Consider the following 20,433-nt stretch of genomic DNA (forward strand, 5'->3'; position numbering starts at 1 on the left):
AATTAGTTGGGCATACTGGTGCATGCCTGTAATCCCAACTACTCAGGCGGCTGAGGCAAGAGAATCGTTTGAACGCAGGAGGCGGAGATTGTGGTGAGCGGAGATCGCACCATTGCTCTCCAGCCTGGGCAACAAGAGCAAAAAACTTCATCTCAAAAAAATAAATAAATAAAAAAAAAAGAAGGAAGAGTACGTGTGTACAAATATGAAGGAAGGCAAAATAAGCTTCAGAGGATGAATCCATCCGGGTGATCACTTCCTCTGGGGCCTCATGGCACATTTTATAAACATCTCTTATAACTCCTAATGTTAACAGTATTAAGTGGTATTTACTGAGCACTTACTGTGTATCAGGCATTATTATAAGTTCTTTTAATTAACTTAATGACTCCACACAAAGTTCTGAGGTAGGTGCAAAGATTCTCATTTAGAGGGAACTGAAAAACAAGGAGGGCAAATTGCCCAGGGCGTGAATGGAAGAACAGAACTGGGTCCAGGGAGTCCAGTCCAGAGCTGACAGCCATATTGTACAGCATGGTGACTGCTGGTCACTGCTCTCAAAGACTGAAGTATGGCAGCAGCAGCTGTTCTGTTTTGCATCATCTCTACTCTTCCAGAAGGCAGTGCATTGTAGGAAGCCTGGCTCAACCAATGTGAGATGAAGAAAGGGAGAAGTTTTGGGATAAGATGATGCCAACATGGGGCAAGAGCCAATACCACTGCCTTCAAGAGCAGACAGGCTATTTCCTAGCAATGAAAGATAAAAAATTCCTAGGTTTGTTTAGAAAATGTTACTCTGGTACCCAGGAATGGAGGAAGGCTATGCACACCTGAAGTCCCCAAACCTCTTCAGGGTGTCATCTGAAAACTTTGCACACAAGACCAGAGGAGATGGAATGACAGAATTTCCCACAAAATGACAGTGAACATTCCAGTCTGTCAAGCAGAGACAAAGAAGTATGGCGAGAGTGGCTGGATATGGGGCAGACAATGGATAGAGGTATCCTGAAAAAGAAGTCTGTAGCCCAACATCTGGTTCTGCCAACTCCCACAGGCTGCTAGCACTCACCGCAAAGCAGCCAATCACATCGTTCTCTGCAAACTTGTCTCCGTAGTTTTCAAACCGGCTATTGGTGGACTTCTTCCCAGTGCCTCCATAGCCATAGGAGAAAGGCTCTTCGCCTGACGGAAGAAATAGGCAAAGGCAGGTTAAACCTGCGATGGTCATAACAGCCTCGATGGCTGCCACATACTTTTATTTTTGAAGAAGAAAATCATTTTCTTTACTGGTTTTATTAATCAGATGCCTTTTTAAAATAGGGGTGGGGAAGGGTGAAAGGAAGCCCTTAATGATGTAGAACTTGGAGGGCTTGATGGGTTTCATTGTCCAGTCTGGGAGTAGGAGCTCAACTGAATTACTCTGCACAAAAGGGAGAATTTGAAAAGAAAGGGAGGAAAGGAAGACAGGAGCTGGGATGGAGGAGAATGGCTGTATGCTGAGATGCAACCCTTCCTTGTGACACCCAATATTCAGTCCAGTCTACTCGTGGTAGAAATCAGTGAAGGGGCTGGATTTTGCTCCTGGAGACCATGAGGACTGACCCCTGGGAAAGGTACTGGATTTCCTCAGGCTACAGAACTGGGTGCTGAAGTGATATGACTGAGAGATCCCAAGGGCTCTGGCGGACACCTGAGTTAGAGATTCCTGGCAGAACCCAAAGAGTATGCTGCTAGAAAAGCAGGGGCCGACAAGCATGAATGCCAGGCCTGGTTCTGCTACAAACCAGCTATGTGACCCTGGATATGGTGCTTCACCCTTCTGGACTGTTTCCCCATCCCTATCAACTGCCACCACCTACATCTCAAAACGGAGACAGAGATAAGATGAGATGACCTATGAGTCTTAAATAAAACACATATGGAAATGAAAACTGTATACTTTTTTTTTGTGCTAACATATATACCTTTTTGAGGAGGTACCAATTTATGGGGTACATGTGCAATTCTGTTACATGCACAGATTGCATAGTGGTCAAGCTTTTAGGGTGTTCAACACCTAAAAAACGTACATCGTACCCATTAACCAATTTCTCATCCTCCTCCCCCTTGCTACTCCCTAACACTTCTGAGTCTCCATCATCTATTATTCCACTCTCTAAGTCCATGTGAACACATTTTTTAAACAAACACTTGTGAGTGAGAATATATCTACTTTTAAAGATTAGTCTTAAGTGGTCAGGCAATTATGGACCAGGATAATGGCTCAAGTGTTAAAACAGCAAAAATTTGCAATAAATTTAAATGAGCTACAGAAGGGGACTTGTTAAATAATGCAACTATAAAATGGAAAATTATGCAGTAGTCAAAAAGCTGTAATTATTTACAAAAATATGCTCATCATACATTAAAACAAGGCTATACAAAGTAGTCCCAGTGTGATCGTTTGAATATGTACAAAAAAATAAATGTCCGGAAGACTACAAATAGAATGTTAACATTGGTTAGTTTATCTCACAGGTTTAGGAAGGATTTTCATTTTTCCCTTTCTGTATGGCCTGAATTCTTACAAGCAACACATATTATTTTCATAATTAGAACGTTTGTATGATCATAAACGGAAGCCAGAAGGTGTCAGCATTGGTCAGAATAATCAGTCACTTGCGACCAGAAGGTCATTGAAGCCTGGGGACCCACAAAATTCAAAACCTTTCAATAGGCAGCCCCTGCCTCTCTCCCAACTAGCCCTGGCCTCACTGGTCTCTGCTCCCCTTTTTCCTCCAGGTTAGGCTCTGGACAGAAAATACAGACAGAACTTAATGGAGCTTGGGAACTTATTTGCAGCTTGGTTTATGGGCAGGAGACACTGATCCTTTTTACAGGAAGGGAATAGATTCCTAAAGAGAACTCTGGACCCTCTCCTAAAAGATGAAGGGTAACAATTGATTCTTCATAGAAAAGTTGTTTCATGACCATAGTCCTCTCAGTTGAATACAGCACGACAGAGACAGTGGCATGTATCTAATCCTTGTACCTGTTCCACTTCAGTCTAGTTCTATTCTAAGTCTGACACTGGAAAAGGAAGCTTAGGAGCCTTGAAAATCCATGGGTAGGGACAGTCACTATTCTCTGGACTGCAGAGCTGACCCCTCCTTACCTAGCTGGGTGCTGCAGGAGTCCAGAGACCAGCCGATACGGACCACGTGGGGGTCAGGCTCTGTAGATGGAAGGTGCTTCACGGAGATTTCCTCATTGATCTGAGGAAAGAGGACAAAAGGGCTCAGGGTTGCTTCTCTGGAGGCCATAGGTTATGAGCCAATATAGGAGGGAAGCATATCAGGCATTAAAAAATAGCAGTGGCTTTTCTTGCTGGAGAAGAAGCATTTAAGCAGCTCTGAAGAGCCTGTTGAACTGAAGCCAGGGCCTCCAAAGGGATCAGTAGAGTATAGGGCCACCGAGACACGCATTTCAAAATACAGTTATCTTTTAGTGTAAGAGACTCTTGTAACATCTGGTAGAAAGATAAACTGTTACAGTGTCTTTAGAAGGTAGAAGTCTTGGCTGGGCGCGGTGGCTCACGCTTGTAATCCCAGCACTTTGGGAGGCCGAGGCGGGCGGATCACGAGGTCAAGAGATCGAGACCACAGTGAAACCCCGTCTCTACTAAAAATACAAAAAATTAGCCGGGCGTGGTGGCAGGCGCCTGTAGTCCCAGCTACTCGGAGAGGCTGAGGCAGGAGAATGGCGTGAACCTGGGAAGCGGAGCTTGCAGTGAGCCGAGACTGCGCGCCACTGCACTCCAGCCTGGGCGACAGAGCGAGACTCCGTCTCAAAAAAAAAAAAAAAAAAAAAAAGGTAATCTAGAAGTCTCTATCAAAACTGTAAATGGCTGGGGATGGTGACTCACACCTATAATCCCAACACTTTGGGAGGCCAAGGCAGGAGGATGGCTTGAGGCCAGGAGTTAGGAACCAGCCTGGTCAACATAGGAAGACCCCATCTTTACAAAAACATTAAAACAAAAAAACAACAAAACCCCGTAAATGCACATGCTCTATAACTCAGCATCCTATAGATACACAAATATGTGGACAAGTATGTCTATGTATGTGTGAATGTATTTGTATATGCAACATTCTGTGCAGCACTGGATGTATATATGTGCATATATATATATATATATATATTTTAACATCAGAAAAAATATCAATAAGGCACTGATTATGGTATATCCGTGCCACAAAATATGATGCAACAGTTAAAAAGAGCGAAGCAGGCCGGGCATGGTGGCTCATGCCTGTAATCCCAGCACTTTGGGAGGCCGAGGTGGGTGAATCACCTGAGGTCAGGAGTTCGAGACCAGCCTGGCCAACATGGTGAAACCCCATCTCTACTAAAAATACAAAAAATTAGCCATGCGTGGCGTCATGCACCTGTAATCCCAGCTACTGGAGAGGCTGAGGCAGGAGAATTGCTTGAACCCGGGAGGCAGAGGTTGCAGTGAGCAGAGATTGCACCACTGCATTCTAGCCTGGGTAACAAGTGAAACTCCGTCAATAAAACAAAACAAACAAACAAAAAAAAAACAAGGAGCAAAGCAGTACATTGGGCTAATGTACTCCTACAGAAAAATGTCCAAGATACAGTATTAAGTTAAAAAAAAAAAGCCTTCTGACTTAATTTCATATTAAAAGACTAGACTGCCAAATATCCGTATCTACCTGCGGCCTCACTGGCTTTTTTTTTTTTTTTTTTGAGACAGAGTCTCGTTCTGTCACCCAGGCTGGAGTGCAGTTGCGCGATCTCGGCTCACTGCAAGCTCCGCCTCCCGGGTTCACGCCATTCTCCTGCCTCAGCCTCTCCGAGTAGCTGGGACTACAGGCACCCGCCACCACGCCTGGCTAATTTTTTGTATTTTTAGTAGAGATGGGGTTTCACCGTGGTCTCGATCTCCTGACCTCGTGATCCGCCCGCCTCGGCCTCCCAAAGTGCTGGGATTACAAGCGTGAGCCACCGCGCCCGGCCTCTCACTGGCTTTTCAGACACACATTTTAAAATCTCTGAAATCAGGATCCATCTTACAATAAATGTGATGAGAAAGCACTGTGTAAGCTGTGTGTGGCAGCTCATGCCTATAATCCCAGCACTTTGGGAGGCCAAGGCAGGCGGATCACCTGAGGTCGAGAGTTCAAGCCCAGCCTGATCAATATGGAGAAACCCCATCTCTACTAAAAATACAAAAATTAGCCGAGCCTGGTGGCACATGCCTGTCATCCCAGCTACTGGGGAGGCTGAGGCAGGATAACTGCTTGAACCCAGGAGGCAGAGGTTGCAGTGAGCCGAGATCACGCCACTGTACTCCAGCCTGGACAACAAGAGTGAAACTCCATCTCAAAAAAAAAGAAAAAAAAAAAAAAAGAAAACACTGCGTAGTTTATTTAGTTGCAGTGTTTCTCTATGAGAGGTACATAAAATAATGTGCCTCTAAAAACTGGGGCTAACAGTACCTGTTTCCAGATGGTACTGTGAGGATTAATGGAGATAATCCATGTAAAGAGCTTGGTGCTGTATCTTGTGTATGCAAAGAGCTCTATGCGTTATTAGCTATCATCAGTAAGTTTGGATACACAAATCACAGGTAAGAAATTGTTAACACAGAAGTCCCCTCCAGGGAGTGGGATGGTAGGATGGGGACTGACAGGACATGAGAATAACGTGTGTGTTTGTTTTTTTGAGACAGTCTCACTCTGTCGCCCAGGCTGGAGTGCAGTGGCGTGATCTCGGCTCACTGCAACCTCTGCCTCTTGGGTTCAAGCAATTCTCTGCCTCAGCCTCCTGAATAGCTAGGATTGCAGGCACCCGCCACCATGCCCGGCTACTTTTTTTGTATTTTTAGTAGAGACGGGGTTTCACCATCTTGGCCAGGTTGGTATTGAACTCCTGACGTGATCCACCTGCCTCAGCCTCCCAAAGTGCTGGGATTACAGGCAAAAGCCACCACGCCTGGCGAGAATAACGTGTTTTATCCTGTACTCTTCGGTGCTGTCTAAACTTTTGTTAAACATGAGCATGTATTATTTTCATAAACATAACTTGACATGGAACTGTGGAGAGATGACAGCAGAGGCTGGCCTAAGCTGGCAGTTCTTTGCCCTGTTCTCCCTCTGGCCTCCCTTCGATAAGTGACATCTGAGTCTATTCTTTCTAGATCACTTTTCTTCCAAACAACTTCTTTTCTCAGTTCTACAAACATGTCATCACTACACTGGTTGACTACATAATACCTGGGTCGAATCTCGCCAAGGAAATATCTGCTTGATGAAGCAATGTACGGTTGGCCTGCTTTTCTAATATGATATTTAACAATGATGTAGTTCTCTTGAGTTCATCACAGTTTTGTCTGCTTGGACACAGTATTGCACAATCCAATCTCTTTTGCAGTTGTAGCTCTGACCAAGGTGGCTGGTATCAGGATATTACAATGGATGGACTTCTCTGTCCCTTCCCCTTCTCTTGCTCCTACTCACCTTCATCTCAAAGCACACACGGCCCCTTCTGACCCCATAGCTGGCACGGGCTCCTGACCACAGGTATGCAAAGCCCTCAATTGTGAGCGGATAGCCACTACTCCGATCTCGGGCCACCTTGAAGTGGAGGTCGCAGTTATCTGTGAAGGAAAAAGCCCACAGTTGGCTGATGTTTTCGTTTTGTTTTGTTTTCTTGAGACGGAGTTTCACTCTTTTTGCCCAGGCTGGAGTGCAATGGTGCGATCTTGGCTCACCGCAACCTCCGCCTCCCAGGTTCAAGTGATTCTCCTGCCTCAGCCTCCTGAGTAGCTGGGATTACAGGCATGCATCACCACACCTGACTAATTTTGTATTTTTTAGTAGAGACAGGGTTTCTCCATGTTGGCCAGGCTGGTCTCGAACTCCTGGCCTCAGGTGATCCACCTGCCTCGGCCTCCCAAACTGCTGGGATTACAGGCGTGAGCAACCACGCTCGGCCTGGCTGATGTTTTAAAAGTCCTAAGAAAGAAACAGGCAGAGGGAAGTTCCCCAAGTGCTGACCAGGAGTACACAAGTGAACACATCATGGAGGCAGTTTCAAAAGGAACCAGCACACCCCGAACCTCTCTGCCTTTGAGTAGGGAGGATGTGGAGTACTGCAAATCGGCCTGTGTGACCTCAGAGAGGAACTGGGGTTCTTTATCTGGTGGGATCCAAGGATGGGCTTCAGGGGTATCCTCAGAAATTGTCAACAAATGTCTTTGGTGGGGATGTGTATTTGCTAGGGAGAGGGTCCATATCCTCAGCAGTTTCAAATTAATTTTTTTTTTTTTGAGACAAGGTCTCGCTTTGTCACCCAGGCTAGAGTATGGTAGCATGATCTCGGCTCACTGCAACCTCTGTTCTCCTGCACTTAAGCCATCCTCCCACCACAGCTCCTGAGTTGCTGGGACTACAGGGATATGCCACCATGCCCGGGTGATTTTTATATTTTTCGTGGACAGGGTTTCGCCATGATACCCAGGCTCAAACTAGTTTTTAGAATACAAAAAGGTTAATCACCACCACCATATATTCCTACCACCCTCTGTGCTAATTCTATCAATTTGGGAGCCGGACTTCTGTTTCCAATAGCTATACAGGGATCTGACCCTGATCCACATCTGCCACCCAGGAACCAATGCTCAGGTGCCCCATAGGCTCCTAATTCCTTTCATGGGCCTAGGACTCTCCTACTGTTGCTCTTACCCTTCTCAATATTCTCAGTATTCAAGGAGCCAGTCATGCCTCCAAGAAAGCCTTTCCTAACCATCCCTCCCATAAGGCGCTCTCCTTTCTCTGAAGGCTGACCGCCATGGTCTGTACATTTGCATTTCATCAGACGCTGCCTCATGAACCACTGCCAGCCAACATTTTTTAAACAATGTTTACCTCTACTCTGGGTAGATTTTGTCTTCGAGAGCTTGTGATATTAGAGATTGTGTATATTTTTATCTCTTACTAAAGCATGTAGCCAGTGCTTTATAAACATAAGCTTCTGTAGAAATAGATGAATAAATTGCTGCTTATCTTCTGCTCTGTTGAGAAGTGCAGTGTTCTCAGACCTGATTGGGCTTCTGGGTGCGTGTAAAAATTTGGGTTCATAGGCTCTACCACTTAGACTCTGACTAGGAGGTCTGAGCGAAAGGACTTTTATAATAATTCCTCCAAACGCTCAGATGCACAGTGAAGGTGAAAGCCACTTATCCAGTGGAAAAAAAACTGAACTGGAGGACAGACAGCAGGGCGGGCCAGGTTAGTGCCTCACAGGACACAGTGGCATTGGTTTCACCAGGAACGTGAGCAGCTGATGGAAATGGGAACTGGTTGTCAAAGAGTTAAGTTTCCCCAGCTGCACTCAGATTCCCTTCCTGATTAGATGACAACCCCTGTGTGTACAGGGCGGTTCAGGGTTTTCCAAATTGCTCCTATATCCACTGAGGAGTATCCCTGAAAATCCTCTGAGGTTATTACGGCAGATTTACTCCTTCCTGAAGGGAAGCTCAGAGAAGTAGAATGACTTGCCCAGGGTCCCACTGCTAGAGTTGGGAGTAGGTCTTTTGCCTCCAAACCAGTACTCTTGCTCCAGAGCTAAGCTGTGTCTCACATGTGGACTAACAGTGTCTTTGGACGGTGCCAGGCAAGGATTCTGGTGAAGGTCAAGACACGATTTCCCCATACTGACTGTAAGGCAGAATTAGATGCACACTCCAAAGACTTACAGGTGTCAATAGCAACAAGGGTATCATCAAAGTCATCTTCATCCTCTTCAGCAGGAGGCTGAGGAGAGCGGCCCCTGTATTAGAAACAGGGGTTAAGTCACACAAGAACAATGGGTAAGCACAAAGGAAAGAAAATGAATGTTCTGCTGTAATCTATGAGTGGCCTCCAGACTGCTTCCTGAATCTCCATTTCTTTCCACAGAGGTGGGCAAAAGAACTCTGAAACCCTACATCCTTGCAAGGAGAGCAATGACTGTCAACTCCTACGGTGGAGACAGGGATTGGACAAGGCATGCTCTGCTGAATGGGGGCATCAGAATCATTTAGGGAATTTTTTCAGTCTTTTTTTACACCCTAAGATTCTGATCCGTACCCTCTGCATGTTGACAACCACTTCCACACTGATCTCTATTACTGTTCGGAGGCTGCAGTATCCCAAAAGGGTGCTGGCCAGGAAGGGGAATGTGCAAGAGCCTAGATAAATCCCAATAATTACTATCTATCCATGTACCAGGCTTCTTAAAATCCTCCATCTGTAAGAATTTGAGATGACCCATTTTTTTCTGTGTCCTAAATTATAAACGATATTCATTTTCCTACCAAAATATTAAAAAAGGGACTTAACACTGTTGGTTTCTGCTGTACAGGAATGAGGAAGAAGGGTAGAAAGGTAGAGTCTAACACTCAGGGTCCTGCCTGGACAGTTTGGGTGGTCGCAGTGCACTGCATGCAGATGGGGAGCCCATGCCCATTTGGCTGCTGACTCTCCCAGCAGCAGGCTTCCCTCTGGTGGAGGGCCCCTCTGGCCTCGCCAGGCCAGGGCTAACACGGATGAGCTGTGCTCATCACATGTTGTCCATTCTAGGAAACCTTCCCTGCCAGCCCAGGATCAGAGCGAGTATTCTTCCTTTGCTCTCCATCAGTAAGTAGCTTCCAGGCCTCTGCTCTGTGGGAAGCAGTGGAAGAACCCCATATGAGGTGGGCTCCATGTCCTAACTTAAATCATAGCCTATGAGATCCAGGCCCTGTCTCGGAGAGTAACAAGCTACTTAGAAGGTGGACTCCGCTAGATAGGAAACAGAGTGTCAGATGACTAGTCCAGATGAGTACAGTGGCCATTCCTAGTTTTCACAATTGCAAAAGGCTTCAGACAGGAACTGAAGGAAGGAAGGAGGGAAGGGAAGGACTTGGTCTGGAGGGAAAGGAGGGAAGGGCTTGTTAGGGAAGGGAAATGACCAAAACAGAGGCTGCTCCCTCTTCTGAACTCCTGAAACTCACCTGCATCCTGACTACTCACCTCAGAGGTTGTGGCTTACTTGTGTATGTCCCATACTGGAACAACAGAAGGCAAAACCCACTGTCCATCTGTATGTTGCTAGTGTCCAGCCCAAGAGTGGGCACTTCGTGACAGCACTGTGAGAGCTGACTGAACAAGTGGATGAATGGGAAGAGGATGTGTGTTTGGGAGCAGTGTTAGGAAATAGATCTTTCTTTCATTACGGGTATCAAGCAGCTGACTGCAGGGGCAGTAAGGCAAAGGACAGAAGAGGCAGGCTGGCATCTCACGTGAAAGTCTAAGATATTTAGAAGTTACCCTGCAGGTAAGAAGGGAGGAACTGGGGGAAGGACCAAAGTTTAGGAAAGCTGAATCTGGTAGTAAGTACAGGAAGGGATAGGAAGAGTGTGAAAGCAGAGGGAATCTCTACTCAGACCCTCTAGGTTAGTGCAAATGTCCTCAGCAAGCACGAGGCTATGGATATAGAGACCTACCAGAGCAAGGGTGACTGCTGCCTCATACACCCACCTCCTATCCTCTCGGTGCTCAAAGTACCCCCGTCCCCGGTTTTCTTCATAAGGCCTCTTTCGACTCTGGAATTGCTGCCTGTCTGGCTTGAGTTGAGAAGCTTCAGGCGGGAGGAAGCTGGTGGGTGCTCCTTGCTTCATCTCTGTCTTCATTTCTATTGCCAGGACAAATTCAGATGGTCAAGACACTCGCAAGCTCCCCAGCTATCACTTTTCTGGTCCCTTTTCCCTTGGGAGATGTGAGCAGGATCCTCACTACAGTGATGAAGGGCTGGGCACAGGCAGCTTGCTGAGTTCAACAGAAGCCTGCTGAGCCAGCCAAGAAGGCCGTACTGGAGAACAGGGCTAGGATCTGAGATGCCATGACCCTAAATTCTCCAATTTCTCTTCCCAAAGAACCTCTCCGCCTTAGTTCTTACAAAGCTTCTTCAGTCTGGCAAGGGAGCGGGAGAGGATGAATTCAACAGGGTACTGTGGTCCTGCAGCTAATTCTACAGGCTTTAGTTACCCTACCAAAAGAGGCCAGAATCACTCTGGTTAAGCCATCCCATAGGTGCAATAACCTCTTTAAGTCATACCATTAACAGAAAGTCAGGAAGGGATACCGTGCTGTGGACCACGGGTAAGTCCTAGTCTCAGGCAGACTCCAGGAATCAGTGCCTAATCAAGAGCAAACCATAGATGTAGGCTACCTTCATTTCTCCCACAGCATTAATCCCTGATGCTGAAGCTCATTCACATCTACTCATTTCTGCATTCAACCCCAGACCATTTTGGATCACTCCCCAGCTTTGGCATGTGGACCACATCTCTCAGAAAAGTCTCCTGGTTCTCTAGGGCCGGGATAGTGCTCAGCCATCCTGAAGAGAGCTTCCCTGGTTCCCAGCAATAGGTTGGGCTCACACAGGGCTCCTGATGAATGTCTGTGGATAACGGCACAGAAAATATTCTCCTGTGGCTAAATGATCCTACAAGTCTCACAGAGCCTGACACAAATCTGCAGTTTAACCTACATTCAGTAAAGTTCTGAGCCACCCACAAGAAACGTCTGGGGATTTAACTTTGTGGATGAACCAGAATGGCATTAGACAAAATCAACCAGATACACTAAGAAAAGGCACTGCGGGGCCATGACATAGTAAAAGCAGCACAAAACTGGGGGTCAGTCCGGACTCCATCAGTTCTCAATGGTGGGACCCTGCTTTCCAAATAGTAAGGCACAAATGATAAGGAATGCTGCTTATTAACCAAAAGGACTAGCCTGGGAGCAAGTATGCTAAGTTCTAGCCCCAGCTCTGCCATCGGACAAGCCAACTCCTCAATCTATAAAATGGGGAGGAGAGGCCAGGTATGGTGGCTCACACCTGTAATCCCAGCACTCTGGGAGGCCAAGGCAGGCAGATCATGAGGTCAGGAGATTGAGACCATCCTGGCCAACATGGTGAAACCCCATGTCTACTAAAAACACACAAAAAATTAGCTGGGTGTGGTGGTGCGCCTGTAGTCCCAACTACTTGGGAGGCTGAGGCAGGAGAATCACTTGAACCCGGGAGGCGGAGGTTGCAGTGAGCCGAGATCGCACCATTGTACTCCAGCCTGGGCAACAGAGCAAGACACTATCTCAAAAAAAAAAAAAAAAAGGGAAGGGAAGGCCAGGCGCGGTGGCTCACGCTTGTAATCCCAGCACTTTGGGAGGCCGAGGCAGGCGGATCACGAGGTCAGGAGATCGAGACCACGGTGAAACCCCGTCTCTACTAAAAATACAAAAAAATTAGCCGGGCGTGGTGGCGGGTGCCTGTAGTCCTAGCTACTCGGAGAGGCTGAGGCAGGAGAATGGTGTGAACCCGGGAGGCGGAGCTTGCAGTGAGCCGAGATTGCGCCACTGCACGCCAGCCTGGGCGACTGAGCAAGACTCCGTCTCAAAAAAAAAAAAAAAAGGGAAGGGAGAGTTGGCATCATGGGGAACATGGGGAACTTTGTTCTGTAAAGATATATACTTAACATGCTTGGGAAATCCTAAGTTTAAACAATACAACACAAGGTTGTCTATTTTTAATTTAAAAAAATATTTTCAGCAACACCAGCCCAAGAAGACACAAGGTTTTTAAATTTAATTAAAAAAAATTTTTTTTTGAGACAGAGGCTTACTGTTGCCCAAGCTGGAATGCAGTGCTGCCATCACGGCTCATGGAGCCTCAACTTCCTAGCTCAAGTGATCCTCCCACCTCAGGGTCAAGAGTAGCTGGGACTTGGCCGGGCTCAGTGGCTCACGCCTGTAATCCCAGTGCTTTGGGAGGCTGAGGCGGGCAGATCACCTGAGGTCAGGAGTTTGAGACCAGCCTGGCCAACATGGTGAAATCCCGTCACTACTAAAAATACAAAAATTAGCCAGGCGTGGTGGCAGGCGCCTGAAATCTCAGCTACTCGGGAGGCTGAGGCAGGAGAATCACTTGAACCTGAGAGGCAGAGGCTGCAGTGAGCCGAGATCGCGCCATCACACTCCAGCCTGGGGAACAAGAGCGAGACTTCGTCTCAAAAAAAAAAAAAAAAGCTGGGACTATAGGAATGTGCAACCATGCTCAGGTAATATTTTTATTTTTTTATAGAGAAAGGGTTTTGTTGCCCAGGCTGGTCTTGAACTCCTGGACTCAAGCAATCCTCCCACCTCAGCCTCCCAAAGTGCTGGGATTACAGGTATGTAACAGCCATTGCACTCGGCCTGTTTTTATTTTTAAGCCAAGGTCTTGGCTGGGCGCGGTGGCTCACGCCTGTAATCCTAGCACTTTGGGAGGCCAAGGCGGGCGGATCACAAGGACAGGAGATCGAGACCATCCTGGCTAACACGGTGAAACCCTGTCTCCACTAAAAATACAAAAAATTAGCCGGGCTTGGTGGCAGGAGCCTGTAGTCCCAGCTACTTGGGAGGCTGAGGCAGGAGAATGGCATGAACCCAGGAGGCGGAGACTGCAGTGAGCCGAGATCACGCCACTGCACTCCAGCCTGGGCGACAGAGCAAGACTCTGCCTAAAAAAAAAAAGGCAAGGTCTTCCTGTTGCCCAGGCTAGAGTGCCATGCACGATCATAGCTTACTGCAGCCTTGAACTCCTGGGCTCAAGTGATCCTCCTGACTCGGTCTTCTGAGTAGCTGGGACTACAGGCATGTCACCATGCTCAGGAAATTTTCAATTTTTTCTAAAGACAACAGGGGTCTCACTATGTTGCCCAGGCTAGTCTTGGATTCCTAGGCTCAAGTGATCCTCCTGCCTTGGCCTCCTAAAGTGCTAGAATTACATGCATGAGCCACTGTGTCCTGACCTACTTTTAATTTTAGGTTTTTTTTTGTTTTTTTTTTTTGAGACAGGGTCTTGCACTGTCACCCAGGCTGGAGTGTAGTGGTGCAATCATAGCTCACAGCAGCCTCAAACTCCTGGGCTCAAGTGATCCTCCTACCTCTGTCTCCCGCGTAGCTTTAACTACAGGTGTGTGCATGTAGTCAGTCATAGCCACGCCTGGCTAATTTTTAAATTTTTTTTAGAGAAGGGGTCTCACTATGTTGCCCAGTCTGGTCTGGAACTCCTGGTCCCAAACGATCCTACTACTTTGGCCTCCCAAAGTGTTGGAATTATAGGTATGAGCCAGCGCACCTAGCTTGAGGCCTGACACACAGCTTTTATTTTTTTTTTTTTAATTCAAGACTTCTCAGAGCCTTTAATGTTCTAACGAGCACAGTGAATTTCCAAGAGACGATATAGCACATGCTACATTTTCCAGACACATTTGGCTAAGGAACCCTTTTCTGAGAATCCCCTAATAATATACCCTGAAACAATAATCTTCAGAACATGAGAAATACCAGATTAGACTTAGAAGGCTCTTTCTGGCTCCCCCATTCTAAGATTCTAAATAAGATTCAAGTATTAGTCTAGGGGGTCTCAACTCTCCAGGGTGCTTATACTAACATCTTTTTTTTTTTTTTTTTGAGATGGAGTTTCACTCTTGTTGCCCAGACTAAGTGAACTGCAATGGCGTGATCTCGGCTCACTGCAACCTCTGCCTCCTGGGTTCAAGTGATTCTCCTGCCTCAGCCTCCCAAGTAGCTAGGATTACAGGTGCCCGCCACCATGCCTGGCTAATTTTTGTATTTTTAGTAGAGACGGGTTTCACCATGTTGGCCAGGCTGGTCTCGAACTCCAGACCTCAGGTGATCCGCCCGCCTCGGCCTCCCAAACTGCTGGGATTACAGGAGTGAGCCACTGCACCCGGCTGATACTAACATCACTTTTATACAGATACCATGGAACCTCCCCTCTCCCAACACTTGGAAATAGGACTGAGATCTTTCCTTTAAACAATTCTTGTCAGAGTGACAAAGTCTAGATGAATTGCCCAAGAAAAAAGACGCATACTTTCTCTGGGAAGACATGCTCTAAGCAGAGGGTAAAAGGCTCCATGTAGATTCTGTTTCCATCCTAAGAGATGAACCATGTGTATTCTCCTACCTGGGCGATAGGCCTGCTGCTGCTCCATTTCCAGTGGTCTCCTCTCGTAGCCTGACTCGTTTTCTTGTTTGATGACTTGGGTATCGTAGAATTGGTTCTGCCTGGTAATATTGTCCATGGCATCTTAAAACAAAATAAAAAATGGCCAATTAGAGGGGCGGTTCATGGAGAACCCTGGACCAAAGGGTCCAGAAGGCATCTGCAGGTCCAGGAGCTCAACTAAGAGTGGTAAGAGTAATAATATTAACTATTCATGGAATGCATACTATACTCCAGAGCCTGGGATACAGCTGAAGACAAGCTTGCCCCACTGAAGCCTTCGTTTAGTGAGACAGACAAATCTTAAAACAAATACACACAAAAACTTAATATGATTGTGTTGAAGGCTACAAAGTAGTACCAGGAGCAAAGAAAGGGACCTGGAAAATAACAGATAAGCCTTGATTCAAAGGATACATAGGTGATGACTCAGTGATGAGAATGGAGAATGTTACTGGGGTTGGGATAACACGTGTGAAAGCTCAGAGGTGGAACTAAAACCAGAAATTCCCTCAAGAACCTTGCAGCCAAACCCAGAGAGAACTTTAGAAAGCTAGGATGGGCAGCAAACAGGCTCTCCTCCCCAGGGGCTAGCTCTCAGTTAGGGCCCCAAGGGCCCTACTAGTGGCTATGCCGGGAGCCATGAGGCAGAACCAAAGCGAAGGAGAGACTATTCTGCCACTTGCTAACTGATCGGACCCCTTCTCAGAGGATAAATACATCTGGGCACAAACCAGGTGCAGCCCAAAGGGAGGAAAGTCACAGGTCATGTGGTTTGCTACGGGTCTGTTTACCAAGGTTGAAGGAGGGCTTAAGGGAGGCATGAAGGGGGCTCAAAGGACTTTGCTGTAGCAAGTAAGGGAGAGAGGAAGAAATAGCATTATCTCCTTAATTGGAATATGGGACCCTTTCAAACTATTCTGCTGCTTCCAGGCTCTGAGCACAATGCTCCTCTTTTCACAAAGCCTCTTTTCCCCAGCATCTCTCTCCTGTGTCCACAGAGGCAGCCTCTCCTGGAGAAGTTATGATTCTAGGGTCCTTCTCCATTCTCTAAAACATCGGAGAAGTTATGATTCTAGGGTCCTTCTCCATTCTCTAAAACATCCCCCTTCTCATAAAAGGCAGGCCCAGTGATAAGCCCCTCACACGTGATCTCATTCATAACACCAACCCAGGGGTTGGAGGGGCTGTGAACACACTATTTGTTGATTAATCCCATTTTACACATAAGGAAACCAGGCTCACAGAGGTGAAGTGACTTGCCAATATCTTTAAGCCAGATTTGAAACGAAGTCTGTCTGAGTCTGGAGTCTACGCTCCAAAGCACCTAATTCGCTTTCCTCTCAGAGATGACTCTTTAGCCAGACCACCAGGTCACCACTACCCCACTACCCTTTCTTGCTAGGCATTCCTGCCACGATCCCTCCTGCTCTAGACAGGCACACAGGCCCACTCCTTTCTTCACAAGTCTCTGCAATGGGAAGTCCTCTTTCCAGCACCTGGGTCCTGGATAATCTCCAGGCCACTGCCTACCCCAAATCCACACTCAAGTTATCTCCCTCCAGGAAACTCTATCTCTTATGAACAAGTATCCAATTCCAATCCCAAATCCTGTCTCTTCTGTTACCTCATTTCTCTCCTCATCCCCTTAGCCCCAAGTCCCAGGGTGCCCTCTTTTCAGAAAAACTCCACAAACTCTTACGCCAGAATCCCTTCTACTTAGTCCTTAACCTTTCCAGTCCCCCCATTTCCCAGTCCTATTAGAAAGCTGCCCTGAGGCCTGGTGCAGTGATTCACGCCTGTAATCCCAGCACTTCAGGAGGCCAAGGTGAGCAGATCACTTGAACCCAGGAGTTCAAGACCAGCCTGGGCAACATAGCGAAACCCCCATCTGTATTTTAAAAAGAGAAAGAAAGAAAGCTGCTTTTATCTTTTTTTGAGACGGAGTTTCACTCTTGTTGCCCAGGCTGGAGTACAACGGCGTAATCTCAGCTGACTGCAACCTCCCCCTCCCAAGTTCAAGCGATTCTCCTGCCTCAGCCTCCCGAGTAGCTGGGACTACAGGCGCCCACCACCAGGTCCAGCCAATATTTGTATTTTTAGTAGAGACGGGGTTTCACTATGTTGGCCACACTGGTCTTGAACTCCTGACCTAGTGATCCGCCTGCCTCGGCCTCCCAAAGTGCTGGGATTACAGGCGTGAGCCACTGCACCCGGCCCGAAAGCTGCTTTTTTTCTAACTGAAGATTCACTCCGTCCCATACCAGGGTTTCCTCTCCTCGGACAACCGCAGATCGACCCGAACCCATTCCCAGAGTCACACCTCCTGGCTGATGCAGAGTTCCGTGCTGCTCCCCGAGGGCCCCCACTCCCTGGGTACACAAATAACTGCCTCTGGGAACCGACGAGATTTCTCTTGGAGACGCTCAGGTCCAGAAACATTTCCCCACACTCCACTCGGAGGCCTTCAGTGAAGTCAACAGGTTTTCTTTCTCTTTGCTCCCTACAGCCTCCCCGCTCCCCATATTCGCTAAGCTAGATACGTACTCCTTCTGTGCTGGACACAGGATCCTCTGTCTCCCGCCACATATTTCATCCACTTGGAATGTTACCAGCTCATCTGCCCCCATCCCACCCCCAGCTACCCCTGTTCTCCAAAAACCCCACAGGTAGCTCCAGACCAGTCAGCAGCAGCCTCAAAAGTTATTTGTCCTCAGTCTTCTTAGCTCTAGACCCCCAGATCCTTTGTCCAAGGAAGCATCCTCTCCCCCGCCAGCCTCTGGACACCAGGGCTCCCTATACCTCTTCTAGAAGCCAACCAGAAAGTCCCCAGATCTCCCAGCACCTAATGTCCAAGCTGTGCCTGCTTCAAGGGTGGCCTTCCAGCCCCGGAAGGGAGATGGGGGTGCCCCCTAGTTCAATCTCCCGCAGCCCCTAAATGCTCACTAGCCAAACTCCAAAGCACTGAGTCCATTAGAGCCTCCCCAGCCACAGACACCAGCGCCTCCACCTCACCCACCAACCCCCGTACCAAATAGGAGAACTCCCAGGATCGCATCCAGTGGCATATTCCAGGATCCTCCTTCCTCAAAACTCTCGCAGCCCCGCACACCTGGACATTCTTTCCCCACCCTGGAAACACAGCTCCCCACCCCCCAGCCCACACGCTGGGCTAACACGACCGCCGAGCCCACGGAGCTCCGTACCCCAGGATCCCCATTTTCGAGACCCTCCCCACCCAAATGGAAAACCTCTTGTTCTTCCGACTCTCTTCGGCTCCAGAAACCAGTTTCCGGTCTCCGATCCCTACGGTATGGAATCCTCCCCGCCACCCCCGTCCCTCACCTCCGAAACCCAGAGGCCCCTCCCCCAGTGTCCCCCCTGCACCGATTGTCAGGATCCACCCTCCGGTCGTGCCGGGGCCCTGGTCCCCAGATCCTTTTCGGCGGCGGGAAGCGGGATCCCCCGATCCTCAGGTCGTCTCCCCGACCTCAGGCGCTGGACTCCCGCGTCCCACAGCCCTTTCCTCGGCCCAGGTTCCGGGCTCCCCGGCCCCCGCCCCGCGCACTCTCACAATGTCCGTCCGGCCCCGAGTAGCCGCCGGGCTCCGCGTGCGGCTGCAGCCCGGGCGGCGGTGGCTGCGCGGTCCCCTCCAGCTCGGAGCCCCCCTCGGTCTCGACCTCCTCGTTGATGTGCCCGGGTCGCCCCGGTTCGTCGTCGGCGTCGAGCTCCCGCTCGTCGTCAGGCTCCTCGGCCTCCAACGCCGCCTGCAGCCGCTCAGCAAGCTCGGCCTTGAGGCCTCGAGTGTCCAGGCCGCGGCGCTGCAGCTCCTCGCGAAGTTCGTTCACCTTCAGACGGCGCACATCCATGGCCCGGGCCCCCGGGGTGGCCCCCGAGCCCGGCCCGGCCTCCCAGGGCTCTGTCCCCCTTAAACCTTTCCTGTCAGGAGGCGAAGGGGGAAAGGGGGGGGGCCCACTCCAATGGCGGCGGCGGCTCAAAATGGCCGCCGCCACCGCCTCCCCCCTCACCCGTGCCTCGTCCGATGTAACATGAGTGCCAATTGGTCAGTGCGTGGGGCAACGGGCGCGGGCCCGGAAACCTAGCCAATCAGAGCGCGGCTTTCAAAACAACGGCCACGACAAGGCCTAGGAGCTACCGGGGAGGAAGCATTGGCCTACGTCGAAGCCGAGAACGAAGCGGAGGGCGGGAAAAGGCAGGAGGCGGAGCGGGTGCTGATTGGGTAGCTCTCGCGCGCCGGCTGCCGTAAGGCCCAATGAAAATAAGGGAGTAACGATTTGGACCAATCAACGGTGAGATCTCAGAATGGGCGTCCCACGGTCTTTCCTGCGCAGTCCTTTCATCAAACTAAGTGTCTCTGTAACACACATTCCGATTGGTCTACATCTCCCGCCCCTTGAGGAGTCCGAGCGGGTAAAACCACTAGAACCAATCAAATGGAGGGTCGGCAGAAACCCCTCCTTCCTGTTGCCTTTAAGAAACCGGAAAGAGATGAATTCACCAGGGGCCCGCCCCTTGCCGTTAGGGCGGTTTCAAAACAATTTGCCCACCAATCGCAGTTATTGTCTTAGCTCACTAAAGCTGGAAGAGATGGCTTGTTTTAGGAAAAGTTCACCAGATTGGCCGTGCTTCAGAGGACTGCCTCACAAATTTCGCTGTAGGAGGAGGTATACGAAATAAAGATTAAGTGGATACACAGTTCGTAATCGGGAAGGAACCCAGTTTCCTTTAGGAAAAGCAAAATTTTGACTTTAGAGAGTCCCGAAGGTTTGGCTATAGAGACTAGACTAACAACGGGAGGCAAGTTGTAAAGGACACGGCCTCCCCTTCCCTTGGGTAGTCCGCGGCCGCCTTGCTCTATGGTCGGGTACCTGACGTGGAACCGGCGCTCTGCACGTGACCATAGAGCCTTCCCCTCCCGAAAGACATCCAGAAGTTCACCGACCGCTCTCCCGAATTCTCTAATCGGCTATTCCCGTAAATTGGGCTGTCTGGCGTCTGTACCGACAAGCTCAACCTCACGGATCCGTCATTAACCTTCGCGCTCAGGAATACAAAAGCCACAGAGCTTCCCAGTGTCTAACGCTGCACCACCTGTCGCCTCTAACTCAGAAAACAAAACTCGAGTAAGACGCAATCGGGCTACATGATGCAGACGCCCACTGCCTCCTGAGCCACACGTTAAGCCCGCAGAAGCCACACACTATCTCTACTTAGACAAAGGCACACCCCGCAGACGTCAACAAACAGGCGTGCGTCAGATCAGACGCATCCAGTTCTTTTTTTTGTTGTTCTTTTTTTTTTTTTTTG

The 20,433-nt window shown here is 48.8% G+C and overlaps 1 protein-coding gene across 7 annotated transcripts in view; it reads right to left on the reverse strand.

Annotated features, from left to right (window-relative positions):
• Positions 1-20,433, reverse strand: part of HNRNPUL1 (heterogeneous nuclear ribonucleoprotein U like 1) — a 46,375-nt gene that overhangs the window by 25,435 nt on the left and 507 nt on the right. For 2 of the 7 annotated variants that reach the window (XM_032172841.2, XM_032172845.2), the window contains exons 2-7: positions 15,067-15,189; positions 10,569-10,722; positions 8,765-8,838; positions 6,525-6,664; positions 3,155-3,254; positions 1,070-1,182 (exon numbers count right to left, since the gene is read on the reverse strand). In XM_032172841.2, the coding sequence (XP_032028732.1) occupies positions 1,070-1,182; positions 3,155-3,254; positions 6,525-6,664; positions 8,765-8,838; positions 10,569-10,722; positions 15,067-15,184 (699 nt within the window). In that variant the 5' untranslated portion in view covers positions 15,185-15,189. Of the gene's footprint in view, positions 1-1,069; positions 1,183-3,154; positions 3,255-6,524; positions 6,665-8,764; positions 8,839-10,568; positions 10,723-15,066; positions 15,190-18,492; positions 18,516-18,679; positions 19,108-19,994; positions 20,017-20,433 lie in introns of those variants that run through there. The other 5 variants (XM_058426264.1, XM_032172839.2, XM_032172838.2 and 2 more) reach the window with 5 other exon arrangements.

This window comes from Hylobates moloch, unplaced genomic scaffold (assembly GCF_009828535.3).
Source record: "Hylobates moloch isolate HMO894 unplaced genomic scaffold, HMol_V3 SCAFFOLD_13, whole genome shotgun sequence".
In the NCBI taxonomy this organism is placed as follows: domain Eukaryota; kingdom Metazoa; phylum Chordata; class Mammalia; order Primates; family Hylobatidae; genus Hylobates; species Hylobates moloch.